Source organism: Meles meles, chromosome 14 (genome assembly GCF_922984935.1).
Source record: "Meles meles chromosome 14, mMelMel3.1 paternal haplotype, whole genome shotgun sequence".
NCBI classification, from domain to species: domain Eukaryota; kingdom Metazoa; phylum Chordata; class Mammalia; order Carnivora; family Mustelidae; genus Meles; species Meles meles.
This window is the reverse complement of record NC_060079.1, coordinates 76,169,587-76,189,908: the sequence shown is the minus strand read 5'-3', so window position 1 is coordinate 76,189,908 and position 20,322 is coordinate 76,169,587. Positions and strand designations below refer to the sequence as shown.

The following is a 20,322-nucleotide window of genomic DNA, read 5'->3' as shown; positions in this document are numbered from 1 at the left end:
GAAGCTTAATTTTATAGTCTAAATTCCTAGCCATGCAATTTCTAAAGTATCTCACTTGTAATTAACAGAGAGATCTTGAAAATACAGACTTGGAAATATGACCAGGAAAATGAGCTTTGGAAGTAACCACAAAATGTTCTATGGTGCTTGTCTTTGAGAGTATGGTTCACTTTATTCCATATCTGTAGGAATGCAAAATCTAAAGGCTTTATTGGATAAACACAGTGAAAAGCATATTTATCCCCAAATGAAAGGCATAACTAGAGTCATTGATAAGGATTTTGCCTTCCCGGGGATGCGGCTTACACCTTTGAAAATGCTGATCAGATCGGCCATGTAGGAGTCGTATTAAGTTCTGCTTCCAGCTAATGAAATATTAATTTATCAAAGTTGCACAGATGTGCCGAGGCTGTTTTATTAGGATTTGGGATAGGACTCAAAATTACTTCGACAATCTTTTAAATATGATTTTAATACAAGCCGTATTAAAAGCTGAGCTATAAAGCCAGTTAAATTGTTCCTGTAAACTTGCCTGGACTCAGCTGTTAACAGTTAGATACTGAATCATTTATGTCTGAGAATAACAAATCTGTAAGAATGTGAATCTTTCCAGGGGCACCTGGGTGGCTCAGTGGATTAAGCCGCTGCCTTCGGCTCAGGTCATGATCTCAGGGTCCTGGGATCGAGCCCCGCATCGGGCTCTCTGCTCTGCAGGGAGCCTGCTTCCTCCTCTCTCTCTGCCTGCCTCTCTGCCTACTTGTGATCTCTCTCTCTGTCAAATAAATAAATAAAATCTTAAAAAAAAAAAAAGAATGTGAATCTTTCCATATTATTATTCTGGATATTATGTGAATGTTAGTATTTTAATAGCTCTTATGATAAAGGTATTCACTTGTTATTTGGAAAGATGGCCCAAGTATAATATGTTCTGATTTGGAAACATAGGTAAATTCTAGCAGGAAGACTAGTAGCTTAACCATGTATGTAGCACAATGCTTACTTGGAACAATATGATTTTTCACAGAAATTTTCTGTTTTTTCAGTATTGCATGAAGGAATTAAAATTAACAAGGAAATATACATTTTTCAACTTCTTTAAATGTTTGTCCTTTAGTTTCCTATTCACGTGGCTACATTTGTATTCTGTGGACAATAAGAATGATTAGATTCGTCGTCAATATTTCCTGTTAATCCAAGTTCTAGGGGAGTAATGTGGCTTCAGGTACAGCATGATGCAGAGGCTAAAATGGTATCATAGGGACTCAGTCTGTATGTTCACTTACCTTTTTCTGTGTCAGTATTATTAAGCAGGCTTTCCCCATGTAGTGTCAAAGATGGCTCCCCAAAGCTCAAGGCTTCCGTGGTGCTCACAGTAATGCCAACTGGGGATAAAAAAATGCCATGTCTTACAGGTCCAACAAAAGTTCCAAGGATGACTCAGGTTGTTGTAAATATTCCCTTCAGGCCCGGATTGTGGACATCATGGAGTCCCTTCTGGACCTCATGGACCAAGAGTAGAGCAGGAATAATTTGCCAAAGGAAAATCAGAAACTGTAGGAAGCTAGGAACGCTGGAAGATTACAAACATATATATGTGTAAAAATTAAAATCTAGGTTTTAAAGTACTTCCTGTTCTTTACTATATTGAAAATAGACTATTCATTTTTCTTCTCCTAAGAAGACTTCACAGGCATCTACAGCTCTTACCAAATCGTCTTAGACAACCATATGTTATTATATTTGTACTGACCATATTTTATTTATTCCCAGATCACAGTTTTCTTTTTCTTGTTTCCTATCTCTCAGTCTTTCATTTGCCTTATAATCAGTGGTATGCCACAGTTTAATTAAAGCACTTTTTCTTCTCAGAGGCACATTAAAAAAATGTTGACATTTAGGCTTAAAGAAAAAATTCTGTTTTTCCATGCTTCACGCTTCAATTTTGGATTATACACTAATTTATACTTTTAATCTTATAAATATGCGCTTAAGAGTTATGCTTTGTAAAAACAAAACAAAAAAATTAAGCTATGCCTTTGTATTATACTGTCTTTGCAATTATAGACATTGCACCTTATTTGTCCAACACAATGTTTGGCACATAATAATCAGTATTTGTTGAAGTGAGTGAGCAAACAAATTTATTAATTAATAAGCAGCTATGGTGGGGGGTTGCATTTATATACTTGCAAAACACCTGAGCATGCGTATGTGTATTTAGATGACAAGCTAAGCAAAAATAACAAAGATAAAAAAAACACAAGTCTTACATAAGACAGAAGTTTGTTTCTCTCCAGTAGTTGGTGGTGTCCAGGGAAAGTCAGTGGCTCTGCTCCACGTGGTCATGCGGGAATCCAGCTACTGAGGTGGACTGAATCTGTCAGCCTCCATACAAGCCTTCTATTTCCAGTCCAAAGGGACTACTCCAATTGTTTCTATTTCCCTGCCGAGGAAGGCATAAAGAGTAACCAAGGCAAGCCAATTTACTTCAATGGGCCAAAAGTTGCAAATATTACTTCCTTTCATATTCCACCAATATGAACCCAGTCCCCTGGCCACAGCTCACAAATGGGGCTGGAAAATGTGGTCTAAAGTCCTGGCCAGCCACTTGCTGGCTAGGCTAAAATGCCCAAAGTTCTGTTATTTAAAGGAAGGATAGGCTGGATATTAGGGTATCGGTCTCAGGCATAAGTAAAGACTCCTTGTTAATAGACTTTTTTTTTTTTTTTTTTTTTTGACAGAGAGGGAGAGATACAAGTAGGCAGAGCAGCTGGCAGAGAGAGGGGGAAGCAGGCTTCCCGCTGAGCAGAGAGCCTGATGTGGGACTCGATCCCAGTACCCTGAGACCATGACCTGAGCTGAAGGCAGAGGCTTAACCTACTAAGCCACCCAGGCGTCCCATTAATAGACTTTTTTTTTTTTTAAAGATTTTATTTATTTATTTGACAGAGAGAGAGATCACAAGTAGGCAGAGAGGCAGGCAGAGAGAGGAGGAAGCAGGCTCCCTGCGGAGCAGAGAGCCCAATGCGGGGCTCAATCCCAGGACCCTGAGATCATGACCTGAGCCGAAGGCAGTGGCTTAATCCACTGAGCCACCCAGGTGCCCCCCATTAATAGACTTTTAAAAAAATGTCTTACGTATGGTAATACATAGGAAGCTCTATTCTATGCGACAATATAGCTAATATTGAGCTAAATATTTTCTTCTACATTTGAACATTAGGGAAAAAAAAATCACTTTAATTTCAACAACGTGTATTAGTTAATAGCACTTTGAACTCTCCCATTGCATGTCAAAAAGCCTCAGTTTTCCTACATTCGTTTGGGATCTGTCAAGTTCTGGCTCTAAGGCTCTAAGAGCACAACTGAAATCTTAGTTATGGTATTGTTGTTTTTTGTCTGTAGCTGCTCAAATGGAAAAGTACGATTTTTACGAAGTCCTGTGAAAATTGAGGTTTCAGCGTGAACTTATTTAAGATTCAGTGTAAAAAAATGATCAAGTACGTATGTTTTTCTCTTCCACAACAGGTTCTTCGGGTAGTTCGACTTATTAAGATTTCCCCAGCACTAGAAGACTTTGTGTATAAGATATTCGGTCCTGGAAAAAAGCTGGGGAGTTTGGTTGTATTTACTGCCAGCCTCCTGATCGTAATGTCAGCAATTAGTCTGCAGATGTTCTGCTTTGTTGAAGAACTGGACAGGTTTACAACGTTTCCAAGGGTAAGAGTGAAAAATGCAGCCAATTTAATTCCTCCTTCCTATTTTTATAATAATGGTTAACATCAAAATAATTTCCCTTTAAGAGTGGTTCAGAAACACAGTCCTAGTTTTGATAACTTGGAGTAATTTAGTTTTGATATTTAAAATGGTCTTTTCTGCAGGGTGCAGGCATCTGAGCACCTTTTCAGCATTGTCAAGTTATACATCAGTTCTTTAAATTCTGGAAATAGTCTGATAGAATGAGATGCTGAAACTAGTCAAGATGAAAGCTAGGGTTCTTAGCACCTATAGATGAAAATAGAACAGAATTTTTAAATAGTTTTTTGTGTCTGTGAGAGTTACCATTTTAAAATCTGTTTTATAATTCATATATTTTTATGACAAGTGTAATCTAGAAGGGGGTTTTGATTTTCAATGTAATAAAATTCATAAACTCTTCGATTTCAAATGTCTGTAGAAGATTGTCTTGTTCATGCTGCTGTATTATCATTAGAATTCACTTAGGCTAAGAAGGAAGTTAAAAATCAATCAGTTCATAAACAGAACTCAGAGAAAATATAGCTCTAACCAAGGATTCTGAAATTTAACTCCATGTGGATTTAGAAACATGAAAAAAATATAACGACCAAGACAAAATATATTTATTTTTTCACTGTAAGTTGAACTAGTAAAGCCTATTATATGGGAAGGATAATCTTGGGGTTACAGCAGGATGTAATGCATTTTTTTTTCAATAATCTTTGAGGATAAAGGTGTCTATACTCAAACTGGTAGAATAATAAAGCCTGGGTGTTTGTTTAATCTTGTGCTAAGTTTGTTACATATCACCAAGCATTTGTTGAGTACATCTAAACAACCAGGCAATTTTGGTGATCTTTGGACAGAAACACAACTACATCCCTTATCTTCAAGAAATTCTCAGTTGAAGGGAGTGCCTTGTTAGTACACATGAAGCATGATAAAAGCAAGCTCAGGTGTTCTGGGAACCCAGAGGTAAGGGCTGTAACCAGGATTGGAAAAATCCAAGAAGGTTTCTTGAAGGAGGCAGTTGCTAAAGAACAGTTGTAGGTAGCCAAGTGGAGGAACACAGTGTCCCAGGTTGGGGACAGCATATGCAAAAGTCTGAGGTGAGCCATTCTTGTTCCAGAATTTAGAGGAGAAGGAAAGGTCAATGTGAGAGAAGGACATAAGACCAAGGAAATTTTAAGTTGGATGAAAGTGTGATTGTGTTTAAATGCTGTTGAGAGAGCCAGTAGAGGGCGAGGTTGAAGATGTATGAGCCACAGAGGACAGTGGCAAAAGTTTCCGGAAGCAGGCGTCCAGAGCACTGGCACAAAGACTGGTCTTAGATAGGTGTTGGCTTGTCCTGTGTCTGGGTGGTGACAGACAGCAAGCAAAACCTAAAGTCACAGTGAGTCTTCGCTCACTTACTGCCATAGTGCAGATAACAGGCCAAAATAAGCATGGGCTCCCAGCATTCTGTGTTCCCCACTGAACAGCACGGGGTAGTTGTCAGGTGGGAAAGCACAGATGTGGCAGGAAGATGCCTCTGTGGCCAGAGAAAGATGCCTCAGTTGAGGCCCCTGGATGATGCACCCTCGGACCAAAAGCACGTGGGCTAGGAATATGGCCGTGCATAAAAGCATGGCAGCCTGGAATGGAGGGCTACCGAGTTTTTACCTCCAACTCCTTCCGGAGGCCTCCCTCATGAGCCCGCCAGGCACACCTCCCCAGTGCCTGTGGTCAGGCCACAAGGGATGCAGTTGGTCTGGAGCCAGATTCTTCAGCAAGAGGTTCAGCTATTCCTGCTGGGATAGGAGTGCGGGGGGGGGGGGGGGGGGGGGGGGGTGGGATGATGCAGGCAGAGATGACCTTGATGTCACTAAGCCCACCTTTTCTTTGTCTGCCCCCTTATGGGGCAAATGAAAATTGCAGAATTCCACTTTAAGAAGGACACTGAGATTGTCATTATCATGGTCCATCTCTGAGACCAGGTTAATTCAACAGACAGTACTGAAGACCCACTAAGGGCCAACCATTGTTCCAGCAACAGGGGATCCTAAAAAAAAAAAAAGAAAGAAAGAAAACCACCCTCGGTCCCCTTCTTTAGGTACATAGTCTTGTCTTAATTTCAAGTCTTCATCTTTTACCATCTCCGCTAATCTCATGTTACTGATTTTATATCTCTTCCCCCGAAGCTCTTTGAGCCAGATGGCTTTGGAGTTCATAATATTCCAGTTACTATAAGGGTGATATCACCCCTTTATTGATCAAAATTGTTTGAGTCAGCACCCTGTCATCAACACACTAATGCTTCTTTAGCAAAACATCCACCTTTGGACAAAGAAAGAGAAATAAGGACAATAAATAAGTCTTAGGTCAGATTGGATTTCTGCTACTAAATGAGCTCCCCCCAAAAAGAGAAAGAAATGTTTTAGGTATTTTCAAGAATTTTCGGATAGTGAAGCTGTGAATCAGGGCTGTGGCATGTGTAGGAAGGCATTGCAGATAGTGTGCGCTCCTTGTCTTAGAGATCTGATTTCTTGTCACTCCTCCAGCACTTTTCAGCTGTTTGACGCTGGCCAAATCATTCTTGGAGCTTTTATTTTTTTCACATCTAAACTCCAGGTAAAAATAGTATTTTGCCCATAGCATTGTGCATATTGAGTCATATACAAAGACAACCCAACTCTGGACTTAGCGTTTTTCAAATGTTATATTCTGGGGCACCTGCGTGGCTCAGTCATTACGCATCTGCCTTCAGCTCAGGTCATGATCTCAGGGTCCTGGGATTGAGCCCCACATCGGGCTCCCTGCTCAGTGGGAGTCTGCTTCTCCCTCTCCCACTCCCCCTGCTTGTGCTCCCTCTCTTGCTGTGTTTCTTTCAAACAAATAAATAAATAATACATTGTTTAAAAATCTTATATCCTGTATAATATATTTGAGGCCGGTGTTTTAGATTCTGTATGAAAGACCAGGCTGCTTCAGAGCCATCTGAGTTAGCCCCTTGGGATTTGCTCTATTTTCCAGCCATAATAGTAATCAAGTAGCATTACGTTTTCAGGTCTCCAATTACTCAATTGTGTCTTTCTGCCTGATTACTTTGACCATCTTAATGAAAGCAGCCCAGCAACTACGGGGCCCCCTGATCAGTGATTCTGCAGCTGACAGGTTGACAGCCTAAATGTGTGAAATGACTAGGAGCAGATTTTTCCTTGCACATGAACATAATTACAAGTTAAATCCCTGAAAAATAATCAAATTTTGCAAGAAATGTTAAAAAAAACGTTGCAGCTACAAAAAGTAGTCATTATCATTCCCAGTCACATAAAGCTCCAACCTTTGGTGCTCCTTACCTGATAGGAAATCATCAGAAGATATGGTCAGAAACACATGACTGTCATTGTTAGATTTCTGCTAGGACACTCGTCTATGGGTCTTACCCACTTCCATTCTTACAGAACATCTCCTTCGTTATCCAGTGGTTGGGTATTGAGGTGGGTTGGTTAATTATGGTATTAGCCAGAGTGCACAGCACATCGTTGTTGGGAGCCAGCCTCCAAGATGGCCCAGACTCAAGTAAAGATGAGAGAAATAAGTGCTGGTTCTTCAAGTTTCCATTTTACTTTGGAATGAATCATGTTATCTTTCTTACACATACTTAGGGCTATGGGGTACAGGAGAGTCAACTGTGTGCACACTTGAGAGATGCTGGGAGAACACCCGCCATGAAGAAAGGAGTCCAGCAGAGACAGGTCCAGCCTGACTTGGCAAAACAGCCTCAGTCTTTGTGCCCTTTGGCTCTTTCTTGAACCAGATCCTGACCCAGCCATCCAGGTGGCATATTCTCCCTAGAGAAATAGGACTAGATATGAAAACACTTTTTAATTGGACTTGATTACATCTTGGGCCTGGCAACACTCCCCCCCCACCCCGCCCCACAATGAAACCCTCTAAGTGGACCTGACATGGACATGTAGAGATGATGTCCCCACCCACTTTCCAAGAAGAGAAGCTTGAGGGCAGAGGAAACAGTAACGTGGTCACACTAAGTGCCTACCTGCTGACTGACCCTCTGACGGAGTTCCAGCCACCCTGAAAGTCCCAGCTACTCCCTAAAATCCTTGAAGGTGAAGAGGTCCTAAGGGACCCTTCACTTGCATTATTCCACCGGTTCCCTAATGGGTCTCCCTGCTTCAGCTGCCCATCAGTCATTCTCCATTTACAGCAAAAATTAAACAGTCTCATGGCACCCTCCTGTTTAAAATGTTTCAAGGTCCTCCTTTCCCTCAAGATAACCAACATTTTAATATGGTTTTCCATATCTTTATTTTTTTCTGTCCCTAATTACCTCTCTGGGCTCATATTTCAGGATTTCCCCTACCGCATCTTTCAGAGGCAGAGAGGGCATCTGTCTTGCTCAGCAAATGCCTTCATGCTTAGCACAACACTTGCTAGTGAACAGGCTTTCATGGAGGAATGAATGAGTGACAAGGTTAGACCAAAGCAAATTTCTCTGATCCTTCTACACCGTATCAAGTTCAACATCCCAGTTTCTTTCTTCCACTGCTGCCCGCTCCTCAAAGAGCCACTTTACCCTCCATCACCCTAACCCTTCTCCCACATGAAATCTTTGCATAAATCTGTCAGAGTACTTTGGCAGAAAGTAGCAGAAATTTTGAATCCAACTGACTTGAACAATTGGGAAATTTCTCACAAAATTCAAGACTAGGTAGATTAGGCAGAAAGCCAAGATTCTGAATCTCTCACTGAAATGGTCTCAGTGGTGGGTTGAATTATGTGCCCCCAAAAGATATGTTGAAGTAACCCAAAATGACCTTATTTTGAAATATAGGTGTTAAAGTTAAAATGAGGTCATGAGGATGGGCCCTGACCCAGTATGACTGATAGTTTAAGAGAGGAGATTTGGATATAGACACAGGCATACACAGAGGGGAGATGATCTGAAGACACAGATGGAGAAGGCAGCCTTGTCACTGGGGTGGCATCTACTAACAAAGGACCTGCCAGGATTGCTGGCAATCATCTGAAGCTAGAAGAGGCTGGGAGAGTCCTTCAGAGGGAGCATGGTCTTGCCAGCACTTTGACTTCACACTGCTGAGCTGTGACATAATGAATTCCCTTGTTTTCAGCCACTCAGGTTGGTACTTTGTTAAGGTAGTCCAAGCAAACTATGGCAGTTGCTTCCTCCATGTGTTGTCTTCATGTATTAGCAAAACAAGTGCAGTATTTCCAGAATTTGCAATACAATCTTGAGGAACAAGAGGGTCATCTCTGTCCAAGTCTCCTTCTTTAGGAGCAAGGACACCTTTCCCAGTACCATTTTCTACTTCCCCCACTTTCTGTCATCAGTCATTGGCAGGATTGGGTAACTTGGTCATCCCTGGAGGAATCACTGGCAAGACGACTGGGGTCAGCAGAAATGGCTTCCATTAATCACGTGGGAAGCGATGGCTATTGAAGAAACAACTACAAAAACACCACAATGGTCAGACGCAAACTTTGGATGAGATTTCTCTCTCACATTTCTCATCTCTAAAGCTTTTATATGTCCAGTGCAAAAAATGTGTATAAATAGACATGTGGTAGGAGGAGGGCTTGTGTTTAATTTCTCCTACCAGAAGCATCTGGGCCCCAGCTCTTTGCCCACATAGTATCTGCAGAGCAGCCAGCCTAAGGCCTGGCACAGAGTGGATTCCTGCTCTCCCTCTTTTTACGGCGGTCATCACTTTCTGTTACACACAGTCGATATTTATGCAAGCTTCTGTTGCCTCTACTAGACCACAAGAGCTGGAGGGTGGCATGCTTTGTGCTCTCCTCTCCCAAAGCTCTTACCACAAAGCTGACGCCATGGGATCCAAATCATCAGGAAGTAGAGTGAGGGCAGAAACAACCAGGGAGCTTCAGCAGACAGTCCCATGAAATGGAGAAGAGAAGCTTGAAATTTGTTAATGGGGGGGTGGGGAGGAGGGTATATTGATAGAATTTAATAAAACAACTTTGTCATCTCAACCAATCACTTTCTCTAGTTTGGACCAAACAGACACATCACTGCTAAGCAGAAATCCCAAGGAAGATCGAGTCGTGCTGCGAGGCAGGATATCCACCTCCACCAGTCCTTGTTTTGTTGGGACTAATAGCTTGTATTACAGGGAGAATAATTAGATTAACTCTTCCTGATGGAACAGCCTGTACAGCCAAAAGGCCCAGATGACAGGCAAGAACCACCAGACTTTAACAAAGACAAAACAAGTTGAGTGTTTCCTGGAGTTGTCTGACACAAGCTAATGCTTTTAAACATCCACTGTACATCTTCCACCAACTGAATATCTTTATTCCTGTTCTTCTCCCACTAATGGAATAATACACAGGCCTCATTTGTCGTCCAGTTCTACAAATGAGGAGTTTCTAATTCATAAGCAATGCATTACTGTCTGTAAGAACAGGTTCTTGAATTTTAATATATTATGTATTTCATGTTTTCTTAACTTGCATTTTTTAATGTTAAATTAAAGATTTAGCATAATTTTAAAAATTAATTTGCATTCTTAAATGTTAATTACTTGCTCTTTTGAATTTTCACTTATAAAATCATGTCCAAAGCATTTATACAATATAAGCAGTAAATGCTATAAAACACTTAATTACAAATTAATTTCTGTCTCCTCTCACCACCAAAATGGCTAATCATGCTTTTAGTCGTACTGAACAAATTACTAAGAAATTGAAAGAAATAACTTGCTCCTTAATTTTTTCTTTTTTTTTTTTTCCAGATATAGTCTGACTATATTTCTAATAAATTCAAGGAGTAGTTTTTCTTCCAAAGTATAGTTATTTGTTCAATCTTTATTAATTTTTGTTTTATTCTTTCACATATTCTTTATCTTTCATGGAATATTTCAGACACACAAGGAGATGTAAAGACTAGTAAAGAGTATTCTTCTATGACTTGACAAGCACAGTAGTAGTTGGTCTGCAAGGACTTGAGTGTCCCTTCCTTATCACTCACTTCTCTTTCCGGTAGAGAAACACTTTTTTGAATTTGCTACTTAATGTTCTTAGTGCATTCCTTTATGCTTTTAGTGCATATAGAAGCATCAACTAAAAATCACATATCTTTATGCATAATTTAAACCTGCCTTATATGGTCTCAAACTGTACTGTTTCTTCTGCTAATTGCTTTTCTTTTTTTTTTTTTCTTTTTGCTCAACATTATGTTTGTGAGATTTATCAATGGGTACATGTACATATACATTTATTTCTCTTGTGGTTTAATATACAACTATATATTGCATTATATTTATAATGCACTAGTCATATGAACGCTTCACAATTTGTTTTCCCATTCTCCTGTCAGGTAGGTGAATTCTCCATGGGTTTGGACAGGACTTATGAATATGATAGAATTTCACTTCTGTGAATATGCTACTAATCAGTTAATTTGAGTCCATCAAAAAGGAATTATGCTGGTTGCGCTCGACACACTCAGTGGTACTGGGTTCTTAGGAATTTGTTGCAAGAGTCTCTTGTTGGCTTTGAGGAAGTAAGCTGTCATGTTCAAGGGCCATGTAGCTAGGTCTTGAGGGTAGTCATTAGGGGCTGTGTGCTTCAAGAATGCAGGATCCGGGGCGCCTGGGTGGCTCAGTGGATTAAGCCGCTGCCTTCGGCTCAGGTCATGATCTCAGGGTCCTGGGATCGAGCCCCGCATCGGGCTCTCTGCTCTGCAGGGAGACTGCTTCCTCCTCTCTCTCTGCCTGCCTCTCTGCCTACTTGTGATCTCTCTCTCTGTCAAATAAATAAATAAAATCTTTAAAAAAAAAAAAAAAAAAAAAAGAATGCAGGATCCTCAATCCTGCAACCATAGGAACTGAATTCTGAGAACAGTCTGAATGGGGTTTGAAGAAACTCCAGATGAGACCACAGCCCAACCTTCACCTTGATTTCAAATTCTGAGATTGTAAGCAGAGAACCCAGTTACACTGTACCCACATCTCTAACCTGCAGGAACCACAAATAATAAATGGGTATTGTTTTAAGGTGCTGAATTTGTGATCATTTTTAACACAGAAGTACAAAACGAATGCATGCAGGTTTTGGATGTTTTTCCTCATATTTTGTGACTCCAAATAGCGCTGCTCTGAACATTGCAAATGAACTTGTACACATGTGAAATTCTGCACATGTGGATTTTTTTTTTGGGGGGGGGTTATGTAGCTCATATGTAGCTAATAGTAGAATTGCTGAGTCCCAGGATAAAGGTGACTCAACTTCAGCAGGTATTGATTATCTTGCGTTCTTGTGTCATTTCCCCAGTGTACCTGCCAACAGCAGTACGTGAGAAGCTTCTCTGCTTCACAACTCAGCAACACTTGGTCTTGTCGGGTTGTTTTGCTTTCAACATTTAGCTCTTCATTTAACCTAAATTGATTTGTGTGGTAGCTGTGTGACAGGGAGCAATCTTATTTTATTTCCTTTCATATCCTGTGGATAACCCATTGCCACAGTACCATTTATTGACTAGTCTTTCCATTCCCCGTGGTTCTTCCGCGCTGGCTGTGTCAGAATAGGATTCCGTGTGTGTGTGTCCTGGTCAAGACACACAAACTCCTTTTTCTTCTCCTTTGGCCATGAAAAAAATTTTTTTTTTCGTCAATCTCTGATGAGGACCCATGGATATCCAGCCTTACTTGAGTAGTTCAGTTAGCAGACTCTTGCTTTCAAGGGTCTGTGACTTTTCCCCTTGTCCCTGACAGTATATGAAAAACCAAAAGCTAGCAGAGACCATAAATCCCCTAAGATTGCCTTTTTTTGACCCGAGCTGCTTATTCACTTTTAGTCCCAGGGTTTCCATTATTTCCTTAGGGTCTTAAATAGGACTTTAAAAGGATTTGTTGCATTTTAACCAGAATTTGGAGTGGGGGATTATCAGTTTTTTCTCATATATGATCAGACACTGAGGTTCACTATAATTTTGAGAACTAAAAAAACCCATTTCATTGATTATCTTTCAGATGTATATATTTCTTTCTTTCTTTCTTTTTTTTTTTTTCTGTAGACACAACCTGATCCCAGGCCATCCCAACACCCGCCTTCACCATCTGCAACCTCGTATTTGTTGGCATTACAGATATTGTCTCCTCTTGATTCTTTTTTTTTTTTTAAGATTTTTTATTTATTTATTTGACAGAAAGAGATCACAAGTAGGCAGAGAGGCAGGCAGAGAGAGTGAGAGGGAAGCAGGCTCCCCGCCGAGCAGAGAGCCTGATGTGGGACTCGATCCCAAGACCCTGAGATCATGACCCGAGCTGAAGGCAGCGGCTTAAACCACTGAGCCACCCAGGCGCCCCTCCTCTTGATTCTTATAAACTCATGTTGTTGCTCCCCTAATTGCTACACCATTGAAATCCATTTTCCACAAAATAATGGATACATCCATTCACAGTGATTGACTAAATCGTGTATGTGTTTTGTTGTTGTTTATAATTCAGCCCACATTCTGTGTGTGATGGAACTATGAACAAATGTACTAACTGTGCTCTTTAACTTGTGACATAGTTAAGAGTGTAAGGACGAAGTCAACTTATCCCATAGCAGACACATAAGAAAGAACTCAGTGAAGCCAGAAGGTGAAATGTGGTATCAAAGATGTGCTGGAGAATATTTTAAAATTCTGGGAACCTACTGTGTGCTAAGCGCTGAGCTTCCAGATATCCCCTGATTTTAATAAGAGGGAGAGTTTGCTTCCAGGGATGGAGGTCTGCAAAGCTCTATGAAGAGTAGTCTTTAGGGATGTGCATGGTTTCAACAGATAAGAACTTGGGTAATTGCGGTAGATGAGAGCATCCCTTATCAGGAAGAGAGAATGAGTAAGTCAGAGTCCCAGGGCCTGGAGGGACAGATGAGAAAGGAACTGCAGTGTTCACGCCTGGAGCCAGATGATAGGGTGTTTTCTGAGGTTGGAATTGTGACACAGGGGAGTGGTTGAGAAGATTCATTTTGTCATTTCTGGAGAATAAAAGGAGAGCTATTTTAAGGAAGGCTACCTAGAAGAAATATTACTTCTCAGAGGAGGTATTTTCATTGAACAAATGTATTTTTATTGGCCGGAGATAAAAGTGTATAACTGAGGAATTTGCAGCACTGTCAGGACAGGAAGGGAGGTAATTTTTAATTTTTTCTGTGTGTCATTACTGTGTCAAATCTACAGTCTCTTAAAGTTGGTCCCATCTAAGGCTTTAGGCCAAATTCATCCATATCTGGACCTGGCCCTGTAATAGAAACTAGTACCCTGTTTTAAATTTTAAAGGATAGATTTAAAAGTGATTATAACTTAATGTAACCATCTCACCCCAAAAAGCTGTAAAATTAACTTTATTTTCTTTCCACTGTAACATCACAGGGATTGGTTGGGTTTCTTTGTTTCCTTGTTGTTTGGTTTGTTTTTTTGGTTTTTTTATTACGTTTTGTTTTGTTTTGCTTTTTTTGCTCCTAGTTGAATTTCTTTCTGTGGTGATTCATCAGTGGCATAGTGATAAAATAATATCTGGTGCACTTCCTTTTAAAGGGCGATTTTAACGCAGCATGAATCACACAGAGACGGCTGTCTTTTCTGTTTGTGTTGACATCAACGATCCACTGAACTGTAGTTATCAGAATTTCTCCTTGAATAAAGCATCCTTATATTCCAGCCCTGAATCCCAGATGGGCACTCTTTTCGGTAGACCTTTTTTTTTTTTTAAAGATTTTATTTATTTATTTGACAGATAGAGATCACAAGTAGGGAGAGAGGCAGACAGAGAGAGAGAGAGGAGGAAGCAGGCTCCCTGCCAAGCAGAGAGCCCGATGCGGGGCTCGATCCCAGGACCCTGGGATCATGACCTGAGCAAAAGGCAGAGGCTTTAACCCACTGAGCCACCCAGGCTCCCCTTCGGGGGGACCTTTTTTGCACTTCATCATATTTTGGTTTTCTACCAGTCTTCACATTTGCAGTTTTCCAACTATTAATTACCATATTACACTACTATTATTTTAATAATCACTCTACTCCATTCTGCCGACTTCAGAGATAAATGAGAGTAATTAATGAGGAATATTTGCCTCAGTTAAGATGAACTTCCGTAAGAATATTTTCTGATGAAAAGGTGACTATATTATTAAATATTTTGTTGAGTCTCACCTACAAAAAACAAAAATCTGTGATTAGGTATTTCAACTTTCTTCCCATGACGACCTACAAGTCCCCATCATTGGAAATAAACTAGTAGTACATCTTTCAGAGGATGTGCAGCAAGGTCACAGGCAATGTAATACAACAGGTGGTATCCTCAAGGTTCTTAAATGTCATGGAAACCCAATTTCTCAGCGTAACACTCTTAAACACCTAGCAGTAAGCACGTAACCCAAAATGCAAGGGTGCTTTAGTAAATGACTGGCACATTAACTGAATACTAAGTACTCAGTGTTCTGTATTGCACTGAGAGTTTAACAACAGGCCCCTTTCATTTTTGAATCTCCTGATTGATTTTCATAGGTATAACTGATTGTGTTTTAATTTCCATCGTGGTTTTATAAGTGATTAAGCTACTACCTTTTTTATATGTTTGCATTTACATGTGAGTTCTTTTTTTCCTTTCATAATTTTCTTACTTCCAGTTATAGCCTTTTCTTTCTACTCAAAGAATTTAATGTTTTCTTGGGAGGATGGCTTAGTGGTGATAAAATCCTTTAACTTCTGTTTGTCTGAGAAGCTCTTGAACTCTCCTTCAGTGTAAATGATAACCTTACTGGTAGAGTATCACTTGTTGTAGGTTTCTTCCTTTCAGAACTTTTTTTTAAGATTTTATTTATTTATTTGCCAGACAGAGATCACAAGTAGGCAGAGAGGCAGGCAGAGAGAGGGGGGGAAGTAGGCTCCCTGCTGAGCAGAAAGCTGATGTGGGGCTCGATCCCAGGACCCTGAGACCATGACCTGAGCCGAAGGCAGCGGCTTAACCCACTGAGCCACCCAGGCGCCCTTTCCTTTCAGAACTTTGAATGTATCATGTCTCTGCTGGACTGCAACATTTCTGTTGAAAAATTATCTGATAATTTTTTAATTTATTAAAAAATTTTAATAAAAATTAAAATTTTATTATTTTTTAATTTAATTTTTTAGTATATTTTTTAAATTTGTGTTATTGAGTTCTTCATCTCTGACTAGTTCATTTTTTAATATTTTCTGTCTTTTGGTTGAAGGTCTCTCTGAGACCTTTCACTCTTTTCTCAAGTCCAGTGAAAATCTTTATGATCATTACTTGGAATTCTTAATTAGGCATATTGTTTATCTCTGTTCATTTAGCTCTTTTGCTGTGATTTTGTCCTGATCTTTCATCTAGAACATATTCCTCTATCTCCTCACTTTGTCTAACTTTCTGTGTTTCTTTCAGTGTATTTGGAATGTCAGCTGCATCTCCTGATCTTGAAAGGAGTAGCTCCAATTGCAGTTTTGAATATTCTACTTAGTCCTTTTTTACTCTCTGCAAAAATCCAAAAAGTAATATATATAATAATATGTACATATATGTATAGTTATATATATAATATATTGTATATTGCATATATACAAGTAATATATATTACATGTTGCAATATATAGTTATATATATTTATATACATATTACAGAGAGATAAAAATATATATTTTATATATATATTACAGACAGATAAAATCAACTGTCAAACTCTTGGCAGTATCTGAAATCACTTATTATTAACTATTTCATATATGGATTAAATGCAGGACCATTTAATGTAATCCATAGGTTCATTCTTTCTTACTCCTCATCTCATCGGTATAACACCCGGCAAGTCAGTGAACCCAGAGCTGAGCTGCCTACTTATGCAAAGGACTCTCTCCAGCCTTCTTGAACATCTTCTCTATAAATCAATTTTAAAAAACCTTAATTTTCAGGAAATGTGGTAAGATAAAATTTATGTATACACATGAGTGAGCTGAGTACATGTGTAGGCAAACTGGGGGTGAGGGGGGAGGGCAGCTGTACTAGGCAAATGGAAGTGAATAGCTTACATCCTATTATCCTATATTATGAAATACAAAAAAGAGGAAAATAGTACAGGCCAGACAGGGACTAGATATAGAAAGAATCCTGGTAGCTAGTTCAGGCTTCTGTCTGTAGTATTGCTTCCATTGTTTTTATTGTTATTTTAGCTTTCCACATGCACTTAATTCCACTCAGAATCCCAGGAAAAAGGCAGTGAGTTAAGGGCAAAAATCCTACTTCAAACCAACAGAGAGATACTAGATACATTTCTGTAAGAAAAACTGGGAATTCGATGATAAAGTATGCAAATTAATATGAATGACAAGAAAATGATTCCGCTTACAGTGTGGACAACACTGTATATCCTTTCTCTTTGGATAAGCCACATTTTTCAGGCTGAGTGAAAAGAGGCATAAAACCAATGGGACTTATGAAAAGACAAGGCAAAATAAAAGAAAGGGGACACTGTCTTGGAATGTAAGGAAGAATTTCTGCATTATCTAACTACGTAAAAATTATTGAAGTAATCTTAAAATGGCTGCCATTTCAACAAGACATGCAAAGAAATGTTTATTATATTTGGCCCTATTCCAAAAAGAATAGAATTTGTTGATAAGGATTACAGCAAGATAATTAAATTTAAGCCACTTTTTTTTTTTTTAAGATTTTATCTATTTATTTGACAGAGAGAGATCACAAGTAGGCAGAGAGGCAGGCAGAGAGAGAGAGAGAGGAGGAAGCAGGCTCCCCACCAAGGAGAGAACCCGATGCGGGGCTCGATCCCAGCACCCTGGGATCATGACCTGAACCGAAGGCAGAGGCTTTAACCCTCTGAGCCACCCAGGTGCCCCTAAGCCACATTTAAGAGAATTAGTCTAAAGAGAAAACAAAATTGAAACTACAGTGAACACAAACACACGGAAGTGCACCGTGAAGACCATCCATGTTAGCTGGAGTCAAGGCACGAGTGTGACTCCAGTCTTTCTATCAAATATAGATTTAGATAGGTAGATGAAAAATGATAATAAGGTAAAAACAAACTACTTCATAGAGAAGCACCATTATTCCTGATTAAGTCAAGGAAGATGTTTCCCCAGGAGTTATTATTACTGATAGTATTAATTACTGTATATGAGACTTTTTACATGCAAGGCCCTTATAACAAGAAGTTTCCATAGAGAGAGAGAAGTACACATATACACACATAGATATCCCCATGTATCTAACATAATCTCCAAAAAAACTATTAAGGAAGTATTTTCCCTGCATTATAGATGTTATAAAAAAAGAAAAGAAAAAGCAATGAGGAGCATCATCAAAAATTGGTGAGAACTAACAAGAAAATGTACAAGGCTAGTATAATAAGTGTGATTTGGGGTTAACATACAGATGAATGGCCAAACATGTATTTTTTTTTTTTAAATATTTTATTGATTTGACAGACAGAAATCACAAGCAGGCAGAGAGGCAGGCAGAGAGAGAGGAGGAAGCAGGCTTCCCGCTGAGCAGAGAGCCCGATGCGGGGCTCGATCCCAGGACCCTGAGATCATGACCTGAGCCGAAGGCAGAGGCTTTAACCCACTGAGCCACCCAGGCGCCCCCCAAACATGTATTAAAAAGACATTTGGACAAGAAAGTATCACAATCAGTGATTATAAGACTAATTATTATCAAACAAGCAATCTTGGGGATACCAGAATCTCCCCGTACTCTATTAAAATAGCTTCCAGATGAATTAGACCAAGGATATTTGAAGGATGAAAAGGTAAAAAAAAACAAAAACAGGGGCGCCTGGGTGAATCAGTGGATTAAGCCGCTGCCTTCGCCTCAGGTCATGATCCCAGGATCCTGGGATCGAGCCCCACATCGGGCTCTCTGCTCAGCGGGGTGCCTGCTTCCTCCTCTCTCTCTGCCTGCCTCTCTGCCTACTTGTGATCTCTCTCCCTGTCAAATAAATAAATAAAATCTTTGAAAAAAAAACACAAAAACAAAAACAGAGAAAATGTCATCTTTCATCTTGGGTGGTCAAGAACTTTCTAGGCCTAAAAGAACAAATTTGACTTCTCAGAGAAGTCAAAAATAACTGCCATAAATAATATTTAAGAACAAAGGAAAACATAAAGATGCAACCTTAATTTATAATGCATGTCAGAAAGCAAGTGTTGAAGGGACAACCTCGGTTATTTTTATTTTTGGCTGATGGTGATGTGTGCTGCCGGCAGAAAGCCCCTCTCACGCATTGCACGGGGCAATGAACATGTGTGTAACTCTTCTGGGAGTCCGTTTTTCATTATATATGAAGACACCAAAAAGCATTTTTTTCTCTTTGATCTAGTGATTGCATTTCTAGAAATCTACTCCAAGAGAATAACCAGAGATGCACACAAAGATTGATCTTTAAAATTGTACTCTTTGTAACATTGTGAAAATTTTGAGACAGCTTTAATGTCCAGCCACATGGAATGTCTAGATAAATTTTAAATGTGGCGGCATGTCATACAGTTACCAAAACTATATTTTTACAGCCTAATTTTAGGAAGTAAGCCATCCACGACATTCATGGAAGTGATAAAATATTAAGCAAAAAAGCATAATAACAACTATGTTTGTAGCTGAATTCAGTTTTGTTTCAAAGACATAGAAATGCCCAGAAAAAATATATATAATATGTCCCTTTATATATCTACTCTTACCAGAGACATAAAAGTTGTAGAAGGCTAATTTTAGTTATATATAAGACTAATTTTAGTTCATAACTTACAAAATCAGCTTTACTAAAGTTAAATCATTTCAACTAAACGTTTATTTGTAAACAACTATCAAGTCTCTTTTTCAAGGTATAAGAGTTGGGGGAAATCGGAGGGGGAGACAAACCATGAGAGACTGTGGACTCTGAGCAACAAATTGAGGGTTTGGGAGGGGAGAGGGGTAGGAGGTTGGGCGAGCCTGGTGGTGGGTATTACGGAGGGCACGACTGCATGGAGCACTGGGTGTGGTGCATAAACAATAAATCTTGGAACTGAAAAGAAATAAAATAAAATGAAAAATAAAAATAAAGTAATTATTGATAGATGTTAAAAGTAAGAATACAGACAAGGCTTTGAAATCTATATTTGTGAAAGAAAAGAGCAGACATTATTATTTGCAGTAAAGCTTATTATTTGTCAACTTAGTGAGGAAAAATGTGAAATCAGAGCCCATTCAAAGAGAGCAAACAATGGCAAACTCCATTTCTAAAGTGTTGGTTTAAAAAAAAAAAGGCTAAGAAAAAAAAAAGCTAAACTATAAGCTTTTTCTGACCATAGTTGCTTTCTATTTGATGTCACCTAGAAAACCTTTTCTCTTGAGCATTGTTATGCAAACCAATGGTAAGAAAACACTTTAACATCCTGTGTGGATTCCGTGGTACTTCCGTTAGACGTTTTCTTGATAAATCCTCAGCTTATTTAACAACAGGACACACATTTGGGTGTAGGAGCCCTGTTTCTTGTGTATATGTTACTAAATCTTTATTCACCGAAAGTAAAATGTCAACTTTCCT

At 39.3% G+C, this 20,322-nt stretch overlaps 1 protein-coding gene across 4 annotated transcripts in view; it reads left to right on the top strand.

Moving 5' to 3' along the window:
• The window catches only part of NALCN (sodium leak channel, non-selective), a 319,112-nt gene that overhangs the window by 152,950 nt on the left and 145,840 nt on the right, over positions 1–20,322 (top strand). For all 4 annotated transcript variants that reach the window (XM_045978577.1, XM_045978576.1, XM_045978575.1 and 1 more), the window contains one exon: positions 3,529–3,720. In XM_045978577.1, the coding sequence (XP_045834533.1) occupies positions 3,529–3,720 (192 nt within the window). The remainder of the gene's footprint in view (positions 1–3,528; positions 3,721–20,322) is intronic.